This window comes from Amia ocellicauda, chromosome 20 (assembly GCF_036373705.1).
Source record: "Amia ocellicauda isolate fAmiCal2 chromosome 20, fAmiCal2.hap1, whole genome shotgun sequence".
Lineage (NCBI taxonomy): Eukaryota > Metazoa > Chordata > Actinopteri > Amiiformes > Amiidae > Amia > Amia ocellicauda.
In genome coordinates, this window is record NC_089869.1 from 2,685,713 (window position 1) to 2,698,447 (window position 12,735).

Sequence of the window (12,735 nt, forward strand, 5' to 3'; positions counted from 1 at the left end):
TAATGAATCAGCATGTACTGTATCAGCCATTTACGCCTTCTTCGAATAAACTGTGTTTTTATGTGTACACAAAAGTAACTAGAACAATGAAGTTAAGCTTCAGCACTGTAACTTTGAAAACATGTTTGATTCAGCACTGATGGTGCATTTTGTTCCCTGCTTATAACAGTTTTAAAGCTATTTCTGCCGCATCCTAAAAGTTTCCTTGGAGGTTCATAGCAGAAAAAATATAGAATGTGTTTGCTGAGGGCACTGACAGTTTAACAAAGGAAGCTTATAACTCCAGCAGAGAGCAGTTGCTGTGTACCAGACCTTCATTTCATACCTGCCAAACTATGAAGGCGCTTTTGCTGTTCTGTGGTGAGAGAAGCACAAAAGTGAAATAGAAAAATCAAATATCAAGCGAAGTGAAAACAATCAGGTGATGCACACATTCATTTTTGCTGTGCATTTTAAAAGCAGGAAATAAAATAAATCCTTCTTGGTCCTTCTTTAAAAAAAAGCATTTCAAACATAATTTTAATTTTGTGATTTTAAATAAAGGATGAAGGAAAATATGTGATGACAATTCACAGCACACTTGTTAAAGGTCAGACCTGTTTGAGTGAACCTGAAATGTCAGACGTTTGTGAGAATTACAACAAGAGTACATTAAACACATGAGACACGAAACACTTCAGTAGGGATTATTCACCATCAGAAAATGAGGATGCATCACATGCAATTACATAATTCACTGCAATGGGCCCAGAGAGGAAGGAACTTATACAAAAGGAAACAATTAACATCAAATTAAGACTGATTTGATTTTGGAATTGGAATCAACCATACAAAATACAATTGGAAAATCTGTCTGTTTTTTAACACATAGCTATATCCATTGCAAAGCAACAGAAATGTTATCTATCTTGCAATTCTGTCAGCACCATAAGTTTGGTTTCCAGCCCATCTTGCTTCACAGGTGAAATATCCGTGGTGTCTTATGAAACTGACTTTAAAAGACATCCATACAACAGAGTGTACAATCAGATCTTGGCAGTGGCTGTGGTGTTTTGGGGTGGGTTGGAGGAGAGGCAATGCTGTGCCCAAGGCCAAAGTCCTTAATGTTTAGAACAGAACTTTTTACAAAATTTCTGGAAAGGAAATTGTAAACAAATGCCTCAGTATGGCCTACCCACTTGTCTAATTAGGGCTCCTTCCCAAACCTCTCCATAAGGTATCCCTTCATAAAAATTTATATGGGACCGACGTATTGAATAATGGTTAAATACAACAGTATCAACGAAATGTCAAGAATACAAGCTATGTAAGTTTTGCGGTTATTTTCTTGACAAATAATATATCCATATTCACGACAGGCATTACATACGCTTCATGATACAATACAATACCCTGTTTTGTGTGGGACTGCCCTACATAAATTCACACAAAGACACCCCCTCATTATACTTCAGAAGTCTACAGACCATCCCCCAGCACTAACAGAAACCTCAAATGATCGACTATAAAGAATATGGGACCCTCAGAACTATCTAAATTGTCAGTGTAAGAAAAAGTCTCAATAAACAATGTTAAAGGGCAATGCTCCAACTTGCATCTCTCTGATTATGTGTTTTGTTCTGTTTTTCAAACATCTTTATTTTAAGCACACAGGATATATTTAAGTTCAGGAAGAAAAAAAAAAATCCAGTGAAGAAAATCCTATTTTTATACTCAAATGATCAAATCAGGAAATGTGACACATTCATTTTTCAACAAGTTTCTGTTTGTAATCAATAGGCAAGTGTCAATTTATTTATAAAGTGAGCAAAACATTTGTCATTGCTCAATTACAAATAAAATCAAGTAGCATCTTACAGTGCAATCAATATGTTGTGTTACATATGCATTGGTTGTAATATTAATTTTGATAATGTTGCATCATAAAATAAGTTTATATACCGATACTAAAAATAATACAAATTCTACTGTTAAAATAAAGAGCGTTCACTTATGATCCGTACACTGAAGGTCGTCAGAACTCTACTGGTATGTAATGTATATTGGCAATACCATGTTGTTGACAAATTGTCTGGCTGGATTTTAAGGACACAAAGTTATGCTGTGCAACATATTTAATTATTAATTACTCAGTGGACAGAATATATCTAAGGCCCACCCTATACATATATTCCTCTGTTACTTAATTTAGATTAGACTCTCTCTTAATAGCCAAACCTGCAGATGCTTATCATTTAGAAAAGTGTCATAGTTTCAAATACACTCAAGGTTTTATCACAAAATAACTACTTTAAATATATTTAGGACACCACTGTGGCAAAACACTGCAAGCAATTTGAGCAATGCCTGTAATGCCCCGTACATTTTCTATGCACAGTTAGTTGTATAAATGTGAGTGAAAGTAGTATCTTGGTAGTGAAAGTTGTGAAATGTCTCTTTGAGCTTCTGTGATTCTTACCTCGGTTGTGCTGTAAAAGCACTATAGTTGGGTTGACAATTGTAGTGGAGGGATAGGCAGAGGAGGGCTTGCCTGTTGATGGAAAAAAGCAGTGTGGATCGGAGTGGGAGGCAAGTGTAGAGTCCTCAGTACTCACAGGCTGCACCACCTTAAGAGATTAACACATAGTCATATATCAGTGAGTCTCTTGAAGACATTAAAACAAACATATATTTCCCTGTACAGAAAATTAGATTCATTTTCACTGATGTGATGCTGCCCTTACTTTCTTAAGATATATACAACCATATTTTGATTCAATTATTGCAAAAATAATATTACATAAGAAATTAGATCAAGAAAGGATGAGTTTCCCCGCTACAACACTCAAGACTCAAAAACATTATGGTGTAGCAGCTGCAGCAACATGAACATGCAACAGATTTAATCACAATGTACAGAACTTCATACCTCTGTGAAGAAAGCATAATGTTCAATAGAATGACATCAATATACAGCTTTTAACATTCTGAAGTACTAAAATGAAGGCACATCAGTAGCATTGTTGTGCAATTTTTCATTATTTCTCTTGACTTAATAATGAACTTTACATCACTAAACAGAAAAATGCCTCAGTTTTACAAAGGAAACATAAATGAGGAAGTTTTAATGTCAGTCACACAATCGTTTCGGTAGAAAATGAATTTCCATATGTGAATGAATGTATACACTTACATACACATAAAACTTGAAAACTATATTTATTTCATTTTATCAGCCTAGCTTTCCTGCATTTGCCACAGCTATGGCAGAGTTGTACGCTACATTTGGCTCCAAACAGTGATTCCCTGCCATTTTCTCCTTGTACTTTGTTTCCATTTGCTACCTGAAGATGAACTGAAAACTCCTTAGTTAATTTCCATACTGACAGGGATGTTAGTCATTTGAAGTGGAAGAGTTTCTGGAATGATTTCTGATTATAACACAATTAACTGCTTTTTTTGAAGACATTTATTTGGGAATGATCTGACAAATTCAGCGTGAAACAGCAAAGCAATGTATTACTATTCATGTTCGTGTTATTATTATTAACTTCACAACAAATGGAAACAAGGCCAAAGTGTGATCTTATCAAAGGATGTCAGAGCAGGGTGGTAAAAGCAAGGACAGCACAGACAGCCCAATTGACCATTCGAATTCCTGCCTACTGCAGGTACTTGGACACACGCTATCATGCAGGCTGCAGTGAAACCTGACTACTGCAGCTGACAGCATTAGGAATGAAAGAAAACAAGTTTAGCATCAAGGCCAGAGGGTACATGGGACATAGTGATGCCGCTGTGGCCACATTTAGGCAAAACAGGTGTGCTGAAGCTAGGCAAGGAAGGAGAAATGAGGGAAACGAAGCCAGAAAGATCAAATGAAGACCTGTTAATGGATGCAAGAGGGCAGTGCTTTCTTGGTGGTCATTCACATCTGTTTGTGACTTCTCAATATCTTCTTATTAGTCTTTATCAGCACAGTAAGGTCACACGAGGCAGGTTAGGTTTATTTAGACGAAGGCCAGATATGGGACTGCCGGCACCCGCTATGTTAAACAGTTTTTCAGTTGGCTTGAGTCACAGACATTAGGCGGAGTCTGTAAGGCTGCAGATCAGCCACGGAGAAGAAATACAAAACAGGTTGGAACAAAGAGATGTATCTCTTGCAAAAATCCACCCTCCTTTTTTCTGGATCTGCTAATAATATGTAATGCAATGACTTGTCTGATCACGAAGAATGAATAGTTGATGAAATATACATAATAATAATAACAATAAAATAATAGTAATCATTTCAGTCTAGGAAGGCTTACAACATTTAATTATATTTGTTTTTAGAGAAACAGTAAGATCTATATCTATAGTAAAAGCTATGGACAAAATGGAATTTAAAAAGGTAAATAAAATAAAAACATATTGTAAATTATTTTTTTAATTAAGAGAAATATCTAAAATGCTCTGACAACAAATGCTTAGTTACTGCACATCACTTTATTGATATTGTTTTGGACTTTTGAACTTTAATGCAGGTAGATTGGCCACAGGAGTTGCCAAAATGTCAGCTCTGGAAAAGTAGAGTGGAAGAGAGTGGATTTTTAACAGTAAAGAAGCACTAAAAATTTAATTACTGTATCATGCCATCCCAAAAAAATATGTGGTAATGTTTATTTGTGGGCTTGTAAAATAAAATACGAAGAAAATGGAGATATTTTTCATGCAGTGAAAAAAGGAGAAAGTTGTTTCTTTTTAGTTGGAAGCAGGGTTTTAGGCAGGCTTCTTCAAGGTCAGGACAGAGAGAGAACCAAAAAAGTGCACATCTGTGTGGTACCACTCAGGATCGGCGGAAAGTGGCACGGATATCTTACTGTAGGTGCTCCGGAGCAGACGGCAGAGGAGGTGGCAGGCTCAGGTGCCTGTATAGGGTGGGAAGTTGGGGACGGTGATGGTGGTAGTGCTGGAGGTGAAGGTGGAGGGTTAGTCAGGGAAGGGGATTCGATGGTGGTGGGTGCGACACGGGACATTCCCCTCTGCAGGTGAGGAGGTATAAAATCATCGATTGTCGGCAAGGTGAGTGGTCCAGTTGGTTCAGAGACAGTGGTTTCCTGGCCGGCAGGGACAAGTGGGGGACATGGGCTGCTCTGAGGTCGCACAGCACGCTCAGACTGCTCCAGAGGTATTACATGGACGTCAGGTAGAACAAGGAAAGGAGAACCATCCTGCAGGAGATAAGGGCCTTAGTCTGCTGTGAGAGTGAGGGAAAGGGGTTGCAGTCCATGGGTTTCGTTTCAAACATATTTCATGTGTTTCTAACAATTGTGGATCACAAAAACAAAAACAAATCAAATACACAAACGAACAAACCAACCCATTCTTCAATTCTGCAGTTTTTGGCAGTTCAGTCACTAGCAAGAATACACAAACCTTCCCCATTGATCAAGCCGCTGAACAGACATAAAAAAATTTATGAAAAGCTTATTCGCGCACGGTCTAAAGTCTTGCTGCCCTGAAATGCTCATTTGTTGTTGTTTGCTTTTACACTGAATGCATCTGATATGGCCTAAGGATAAAGGTGTAGTCTCCTACATTTTTGCACCTTTACAAAGGAACACCATGAGAATCCCTTTATAGGGTGCTCAACACATTGCCCGCATTGGTAGAAGACAAGAGAAAGAAAAGACTCTGTGATACCTGTATTGTTTTAAATCAGAAATGTTTTTGATATTGGAATGAAAAAAAAAAAATACAACCATCCAAAAAAAAAATGTAAAAAGAAATTAAAAAAAAAAAAATATATATATATATACACACATACAATTAAGTCTGAACTTCGGAAAAGTGTTAGGATGGGTTTAGTAGCATTGAAGAAGTCAGAAGATATAGTACCATGCTGGATCCTTTTGCTTGAGCGGACTTTGGGAGCCCATCTGACCAGTACATCCCTGGCCATTTTATAGTGGTATTATTTAAGTTGCCGCTGTAGTCTGCAGGCGATGAACAGTTGGTCTTGAAGAAATCTCTTTGTGGGCTGTAGCTCCCTGGGCCTTTGGAATAGAAAGGTCTTGGGGGGATGGGAGGTGGGGGTGACTGATTGTCATCCGTGGGGGGGCACACTGCAGTGGTTTGAGGCTCCAGGCATGTGGCAGATTCTGAGCAGACCCCTACCTCTACTGGAATACTTACTGAAGACTTTGGAGAATTTGGTGCAGGTGTGCAAGTGCTGTTAGATAAAGTGGCTACATACAGACTGCTGACTTTTTTCCCTGGGTTGGTGCTCGCTGCACTGTCTGCCTGTGCGGATGACTGAGCAAATGTGGCAGGTAATATAGTCCGGCCTGCATGCATTTTCACCACAGAAGGACCACTGTTTGTGTCTATTTGAGGTGAAGAGGAGATTAAGCTCTCACTTGGCCTTGTGGTCTGTGACTGTGACACACGCTGCCCACTAGACATTGCCATGGGCACAAAAGGTTTGGGGTAACTCATATATAAGCGCTCACTGGTGGGCACTGGATTAAGCTGAGAGTAGTTCTGTTTAGATGTGAGATGCCATGCAAAGCGCTGTTCTTTCGGGAGCGGTGGAATAGGGGGAATTTTCTTAAAAACACAAACCACACAGAGTACAAAACCACATGAAAACAAAAGTTAGTAGTAGAAGGAATGGGAATAGAATTAAAAAGATTTTCCTCACCATTTGAACACCTGAGAAATACTTGGCTATGTTTATCATTACAGCAAGTGTTAAACAAACCATAGGGTTGAGTGACAATGGTCAATGCTAGGGATCTTTGTTTTCAAATATCATGATTTTTGTGGGTCCCATAATCTCACACATTTACAAATCAAGCATTTTCCACTGTAATTTTTTCAGTTGCGCTCTTCAGTGTAACTTTAGGGTTGATACCTGAGTAAAGGTAATTATATCAGTGATAAAAAAAAATATTCAGTTGAAGGAAACTAAGTGTAACATCACAAAACTCCCATTCAGAAGGGGTCATGGAGTTGCACAAAGAATATTAACTGTGGGTTTATGTTTATTTTTAAATAACTTCAATATTTTGTTCATATCCATTCAGCAAAAAACACAACTGATAAGTCAACTGCTTTAATCAAGTCTCTTTATGATCTCTTCATCAAATTTCACCAGTTAAAATTGTATAATTGTAGATTCATTTGGGGTTATGAAATGTGAAATAATCACATTATGTCAAATTTGTCTATATTTATGTTGTATATTTATTTATTCAATATTATTATTATTAAAAAACATTTCTCAAGGAATATTTTATATGTCAAAATCTTAATAATATATATTATAAAAATGCCATTTACAATGCAAGAATTGTAAAACTTAAAATCACCGAATATTTAAAGCAAACTATATTTAGAAAGAGGTACATACATTTCTTGTTCCTGAATATAAGAGATGGAAATACAATTAATTTGAATACAAATACAGTTCCTAGCATTTTCATTACCTAGGACATCCACTTTCTAACAAAACCAAGAAAGCAGCATGCCACTTAATTAAAAAATCTCAGCAGCTAACTGGTTCATAGCACACTTGAGGACTTACCTGTGACTGTGTGTTGTAGTCTGAAGGCAGATTGGGTCTGACACTGCGATAGCCTTTAGCAGCCAATGAAGTGCCTGTGCCGTCTCCATTAGTGTCAGCAAGGGACTGTGTTTTCCAACCATCTGCAAGCAATCAAATTATGCAAATCAAAGGTGGATCCTAGACCCTTTAATTGCAAAAGCAGGCAGAGTATAAACAAGCATTCTTTAATACCTGTTCCTGGGTCTGTTGGCTCAGGACCTGTTTGTTTTCCGCAGCGAGCTACGAACCAGAATAAAAGGGGGGGAAAATAAACTGTTACTTTCGAATAGGACAAGTTATTAGTCTGTACCACACAGTGTAAAGAGTCAGAGCACTCTATTACAGAAAGAATGTTTTCTGTATGGGCTCGTACTGACAGGGTCAGAAATTACCATAGAAACCAGCACTAAACAAGATGCCCTCACAATCTGTGAACTTTGTAAACACAACAAGGCCTTCATTCAGAGCGATGTAGAGAGCGATTATTACACTGTTCCTTTTATTCATGAAGACACAGGCATCTTCTCAAAAGCCATGGCCATGCTCCCACTTCGAAGTCCTGAATGCCACAAATAACTGCGTTCAAAATCCAGGTTCCGAGATTCATTGTAGGTCAAGAACAAGAAAAGTATTTTATGAAATTAAAATATGCGTGATCACAATACACTTTTTGCAGGGGTTTTAGCAGGCTTGGAAACTGAATAAATATTAACCCTTAAAATAATTCAAACTGAGTTTCTGTTATTTTTGTTTGTTTGTTTTGGTTTTGGATTTTTTTAAATTTCAGGGCATATACTTCAGCATTGTAAATAGTGTTGTAGATTTAGATTTTACTTTTTAATCCATGACACCCACAACAAAGGAATACATATTATTTTTAAAAATAGTGATACATTGCCCTGTCTAGGTGAATCACAGTTAATTGTGGCTCTCTCAAATATGCATTTAATCTAACACAGCATTTAAATGATTCCAGCTCTTGAATATTTACTGCTATGTCTCGTATCCATTTTAAAACAGCATAGTCATTTTTCATTTATGATGTTCTTGAAATAATAACCTTGAAATAACAGCTGGAGCTATTCTATTGATTCCTTCTTAAAAAATGTAACACCCACATTCAGTCTGCATGTTGTAGTTATGTATTATAATAAGGCAAAGTACAATATATTCACCTGACCTCCAGACAGAGCATTGAACAATTTTATCTTAATCACTGAACTTGTACTTTTATTACTTTCTTTGATAAAACCCTGTGCTTAATATCAGCTTTCTAGCAGCTTTCTTCACTTGAATTCCATTACATTCTCTTACATCATATTGCTTTACAAAGTCATACTGCATCATTCAAATAGGACAGTTATGCAAAACACATTAAATTGTCAATTGTCATCGTATGGCTGACCTAAAGCTATGTTACAAAAGAAAAAATACAATACGAATTCATCCTTCTTTAGCACTGTGCAAGTGTGACAAGTGCGCCAGTTCCAATAACGGTAATATGCACAAGGTTTTGTTCTTACTTTGTGTGGGTTGGTCCATACTTGGCTCAGGGCTACCGCTTGCCTGCAGGTCACCACGCGCACTGGAAGTGCGTAGCGTCACGGCACCTTTCCCAGTGCACACTTTGGAAGGATCTGTTTCTAAGGAGCAGATAGTAAATATTTAGAACTTCCATCCATCCATCCATCTTTGAAACCGCTTATCCTGGTGAGGGTCGCAGGGAAGCCAGAGCCGATCCTGGCAGGCATAGGGCGCAAAGCAGGAATACACCCAGGATGGGACACAAGTCCATCGCTGGGCTATTTAGGACATTATTACATTATTATTATTTTATTTTTCTGGAGGGATGAAATAACAGCTGTGAGCATAGTTCATCATCAATTTCCAAAGAATAATGTATACCATGAAATAGTACTTTGCTTATATAGGAAATACTTCTATTCCTGATCTCAATACAACACAATTACCTTCAAACCAAGATAGTTGTCAAACCAAGCTGAAGTCTTATGAAATTACAGTTTTCTGGAATATATGAAAGAACTAATAAGATGAGTCAGACAAATTAAATATTTAAAACCATTACAGTATACTTCAAAATAAAAAAATGTACTCAGTCATAAATATTATTTCCTGTCCTGCAAATCATTCAGGCCCTTCAGTCACAAATTCCAATAGAACACAGATGTTGCTTATCAGTAAAGTACGCCAAGCAGCTACTGAATAGAAAGACTCCAGTGTTTTCTGATGGTTGGGACACAAGTATTTGAAACACTTCATCACTTCTACCACCCCACCCTCTCAATTGTTCTGCACTGTGCCACAAAAATGTCCAGCTCTGACCTTACACCTAACTACTACTGTATGGTTTGGGTATTACATTATTGTTCGGTTTCAGATGTATGCTCTTTATGGGAAATATGGCTTTTTTAACAGTCACGATTGTGGTAGACTATGGAAGAATGTATGCAGTGTGAACAAAGGAACCAAGCATTTTGTATGCTATTTGAAAGGTTTAATCCATTGCTTCAGTCTCTCCTGTTTCTTCACAATATCTACCCCTGAATATGTTAAAAATACCAAAATCAAAAACCTGAAGCAACATTTTTGTCAACAGTTTTGGGAAAAGACATATTTTTCCACTTATGTTTACTAAGCATCAGTTGCCTGGTAGCATTTCAATGTGGAAAATTGACAATTACCAGCTAAGTCCCCTGAAGGTTTTTGGAAAGTCAGTCTACTAGAGTAAGGCATTAGTCGACAGCTATTCATTGGATATCAAGTAGTATACAGCTTGCTTGTCCAGGCAGAACCTGCATCCTTATCAAGCCGGTAAAGAACTGTTATATTTGTTGTGTATCTTTCCACACTATTGTTATGATGATAATGATGATGGTCATGATAAAGATGATTATAATTATTATAATTCCTGGTATTCAGCTGCTAATGTATTCTAGCTGTAAAGACAATTTGACTCCTTCTACACACTCAGTCACCCAGCAGCCACTAAGATATATTTTCAGAAATATTACTATATTATGTTCTTCCACGACTCTACAAAAAATCTAAGAATAAAGATTTAGAATTTAAAAATTGCATGTGTTTTCAGTTATTTGGAGTTTTGAATGTCACTGAGTTAAATGGCGGCTGCCTCTTGAAACATAACTCCTTTGCAAATGTAGCCCAAGACCACTGACGTGAACAGAGGGGGGGCTCAGGGGACTCAAGCCCCTGCCTCAATGGCCAAGTGTCCCTCCTAACCCTCGCCAGTGCAAATTAGTACCCAAAACCAAAGTAAAACAGAATGGAGAAACTAAAATTCTTCTCATCAGAAGAAGACACATACATATTAAGTCTTCAGCTCAAACTGCACTTAAATTGCCTTTATTATTGAACATTATTGTTACAACACATCCCATAGGAACTTGACATGCATGCTGACAGCAGTCTTGGTAGGTGTGCTGCTCCATCAGTTTTCAATTCTACACCACTTCTTCACTGAACAAAGAGAACGTGGAAGAGCTATCTTTCAAATGCCTTAACAAACATATCAAACTTCAACACGTATCCAATACACAGGCAGAGAGTAATGTAGAGAAAAGGCTTCCACATTGACAATCTCCAAATATTAAAAACTGCAATCAGCTTTAAATAGTATTAGATATTATCACTTCCAAAAGGGGGAGAAAGAGGGATAAGAAAGGAATTTCAGGTTCCCCAGTTTTCCTTCACTTCACTGAAATATTTCACTGGTGATTAATAATTCTTTCAGTTAGAGAAGCAAGTTTACTGATGCAACGAATAGATGGGTGCAGCGTGTGGTCTCCGTATTATGAAGAGCAATGGAGGAGTGCAATTAGTGATGGGAGGCTGATGGTTGGTTTAAAAAGATACCTGTCACCCGCATTAGGTCAGGGGAGCTTTTCACCTTCTTCACTGGGATTATTTTAACAGCAGAGATAGCGCGTGCACGCAAAGGGACTTCAACGGCTGCAAACACAAAAATGTAGACTATGCAAACAGTGCACAGAGTGCAGAACAATCCAGAGCATGCTTTGAGATTGAGATTGGGTGGAATTGGTGGTGGGGGTTTAAAGCAAACACAGACATATAGAAAAAGTGCATCAAATCAAACATTAGCCTTTCTGAAGGATAAGCCTTTAGCACATGCTCTGGATCAGTGATTACAGTATTCATCAAATCCATCATTTCATAGTGAATTTACAGTGTTTTTAACAGACGTTCAAACAATGATAGGATACATACATTTGTTTTGCCAAATTGGAAACATCAAAATGACACTTTAAATAACAGCATGACTGATGTGATTTTATCTGGCAAACCTGTTACAACATAAAAGCCTCATTACATTCATGGTTCAACTCATAATTGCTTACAGAATATTCTTGACACTAAATTCTCCCTAAACCATGTATGTATACATTTTCTATAATGTATAAATGTTGTCAAAGACCACTATCTTCTATTTTGACACAGTCATACATTTGTAAACAAATATAGACAATACACACACGCACAAACACACCATTAGCATAAAAGCTATTCACATCTTACATTTTGTCCATGAAGAAACCATCTGTGGTTTCAGTTCCAAGCACTGATTGAAACGAACGAAACGAAAGTTTGCATAATCCATTATAATTCAAGCATTGACCTTTATACCCATTTAACGATTTGTTCAATGCACTTCTATTAAAATTATCAGTTATTGGTAGTTATTCTGTCATTGCAGAGTTTGGGAAAGCTCTATGTCTGCTATAATATAATGGGATTTTAAAAACTGTACAGGATGCAAAACAGAGTAAGCTGACTTGCAAAATAATGAATGCAACTTTGCTGTGAGTGCTATCTGGTACACTCATGGGAGAGTTGGAACTATTATCTATCTCTGCTTGTTAATTAACAGATGATTTATAATTGTTTTCTGCCTGTCAACACAGAACATGAGCCAGAAGACATTAATAGATGTTTGATTTGTCCTATGTTAGCAATACAGCTCACAGATTGAAGTAATACTTTTGTTAACTCTAAACTACTAAAATACAGTTTGTATTTGAGCAATAAAAGGTTATATCTTATTTATTTATTATTATTATTATTGTTTTATTATTGTTTTGAAAAACAAACTTTTATTTCCTTTA

General features: G+C 37.1%; 1 protein-coding gene across 38 annotated transcripts in view; it reads right to left on the reverse strand.

The window, feature by feature from the left end:
* LOC136715658 (sorbin and SH3 domain-containing protein 1) overlaps positions 1-12,735 on the reverse strand; it is a 165,474-nt gene that overhangs the window by 52,350 nt on the left and 100,389 nt on the right. For 29 of the 38 annotated variants that reach the window (XM_066692968.1, XM_066692978.1, XM_066692994.1 and 26 more), the window contains 8 exons: positions 11,468-11,563; positions 9,097-9,216; positions 7,766-7,813; positions 7,553-7,674; positions 5,863-6,573; positions 4,845-5,195; positions 2,459-2,606; positions 326-355 (listed from right to left, as the gene is read on the reverse strand). In XM_066692968.1, coding sequence (XP_066549065.1) covers positions 326-355; positions 2,459-2,606; positions 4,845-5,195; positions 5,863-6,573; positions 7,553-7,674; positions 7,766-7,813; positions 9,097-9,216; positions 11,468-11,563 — 1,626 coding nt within the window. The remainder of the gene's footprint in view (positions 1-325; positions 356-2,458; positions 2,607-4,844; positions 5,196-5,862; positions 6,574-7,552; positions 7,675-7,765; positions 7,814-9,096; positions 9,217-11,467; positions 11,564-12,735) is intronic. The other 9 variants (XM_066692980.1, XM_066692997.1, XM_066692983.1 and 6 more) reach the window with 6 other exon arrangements.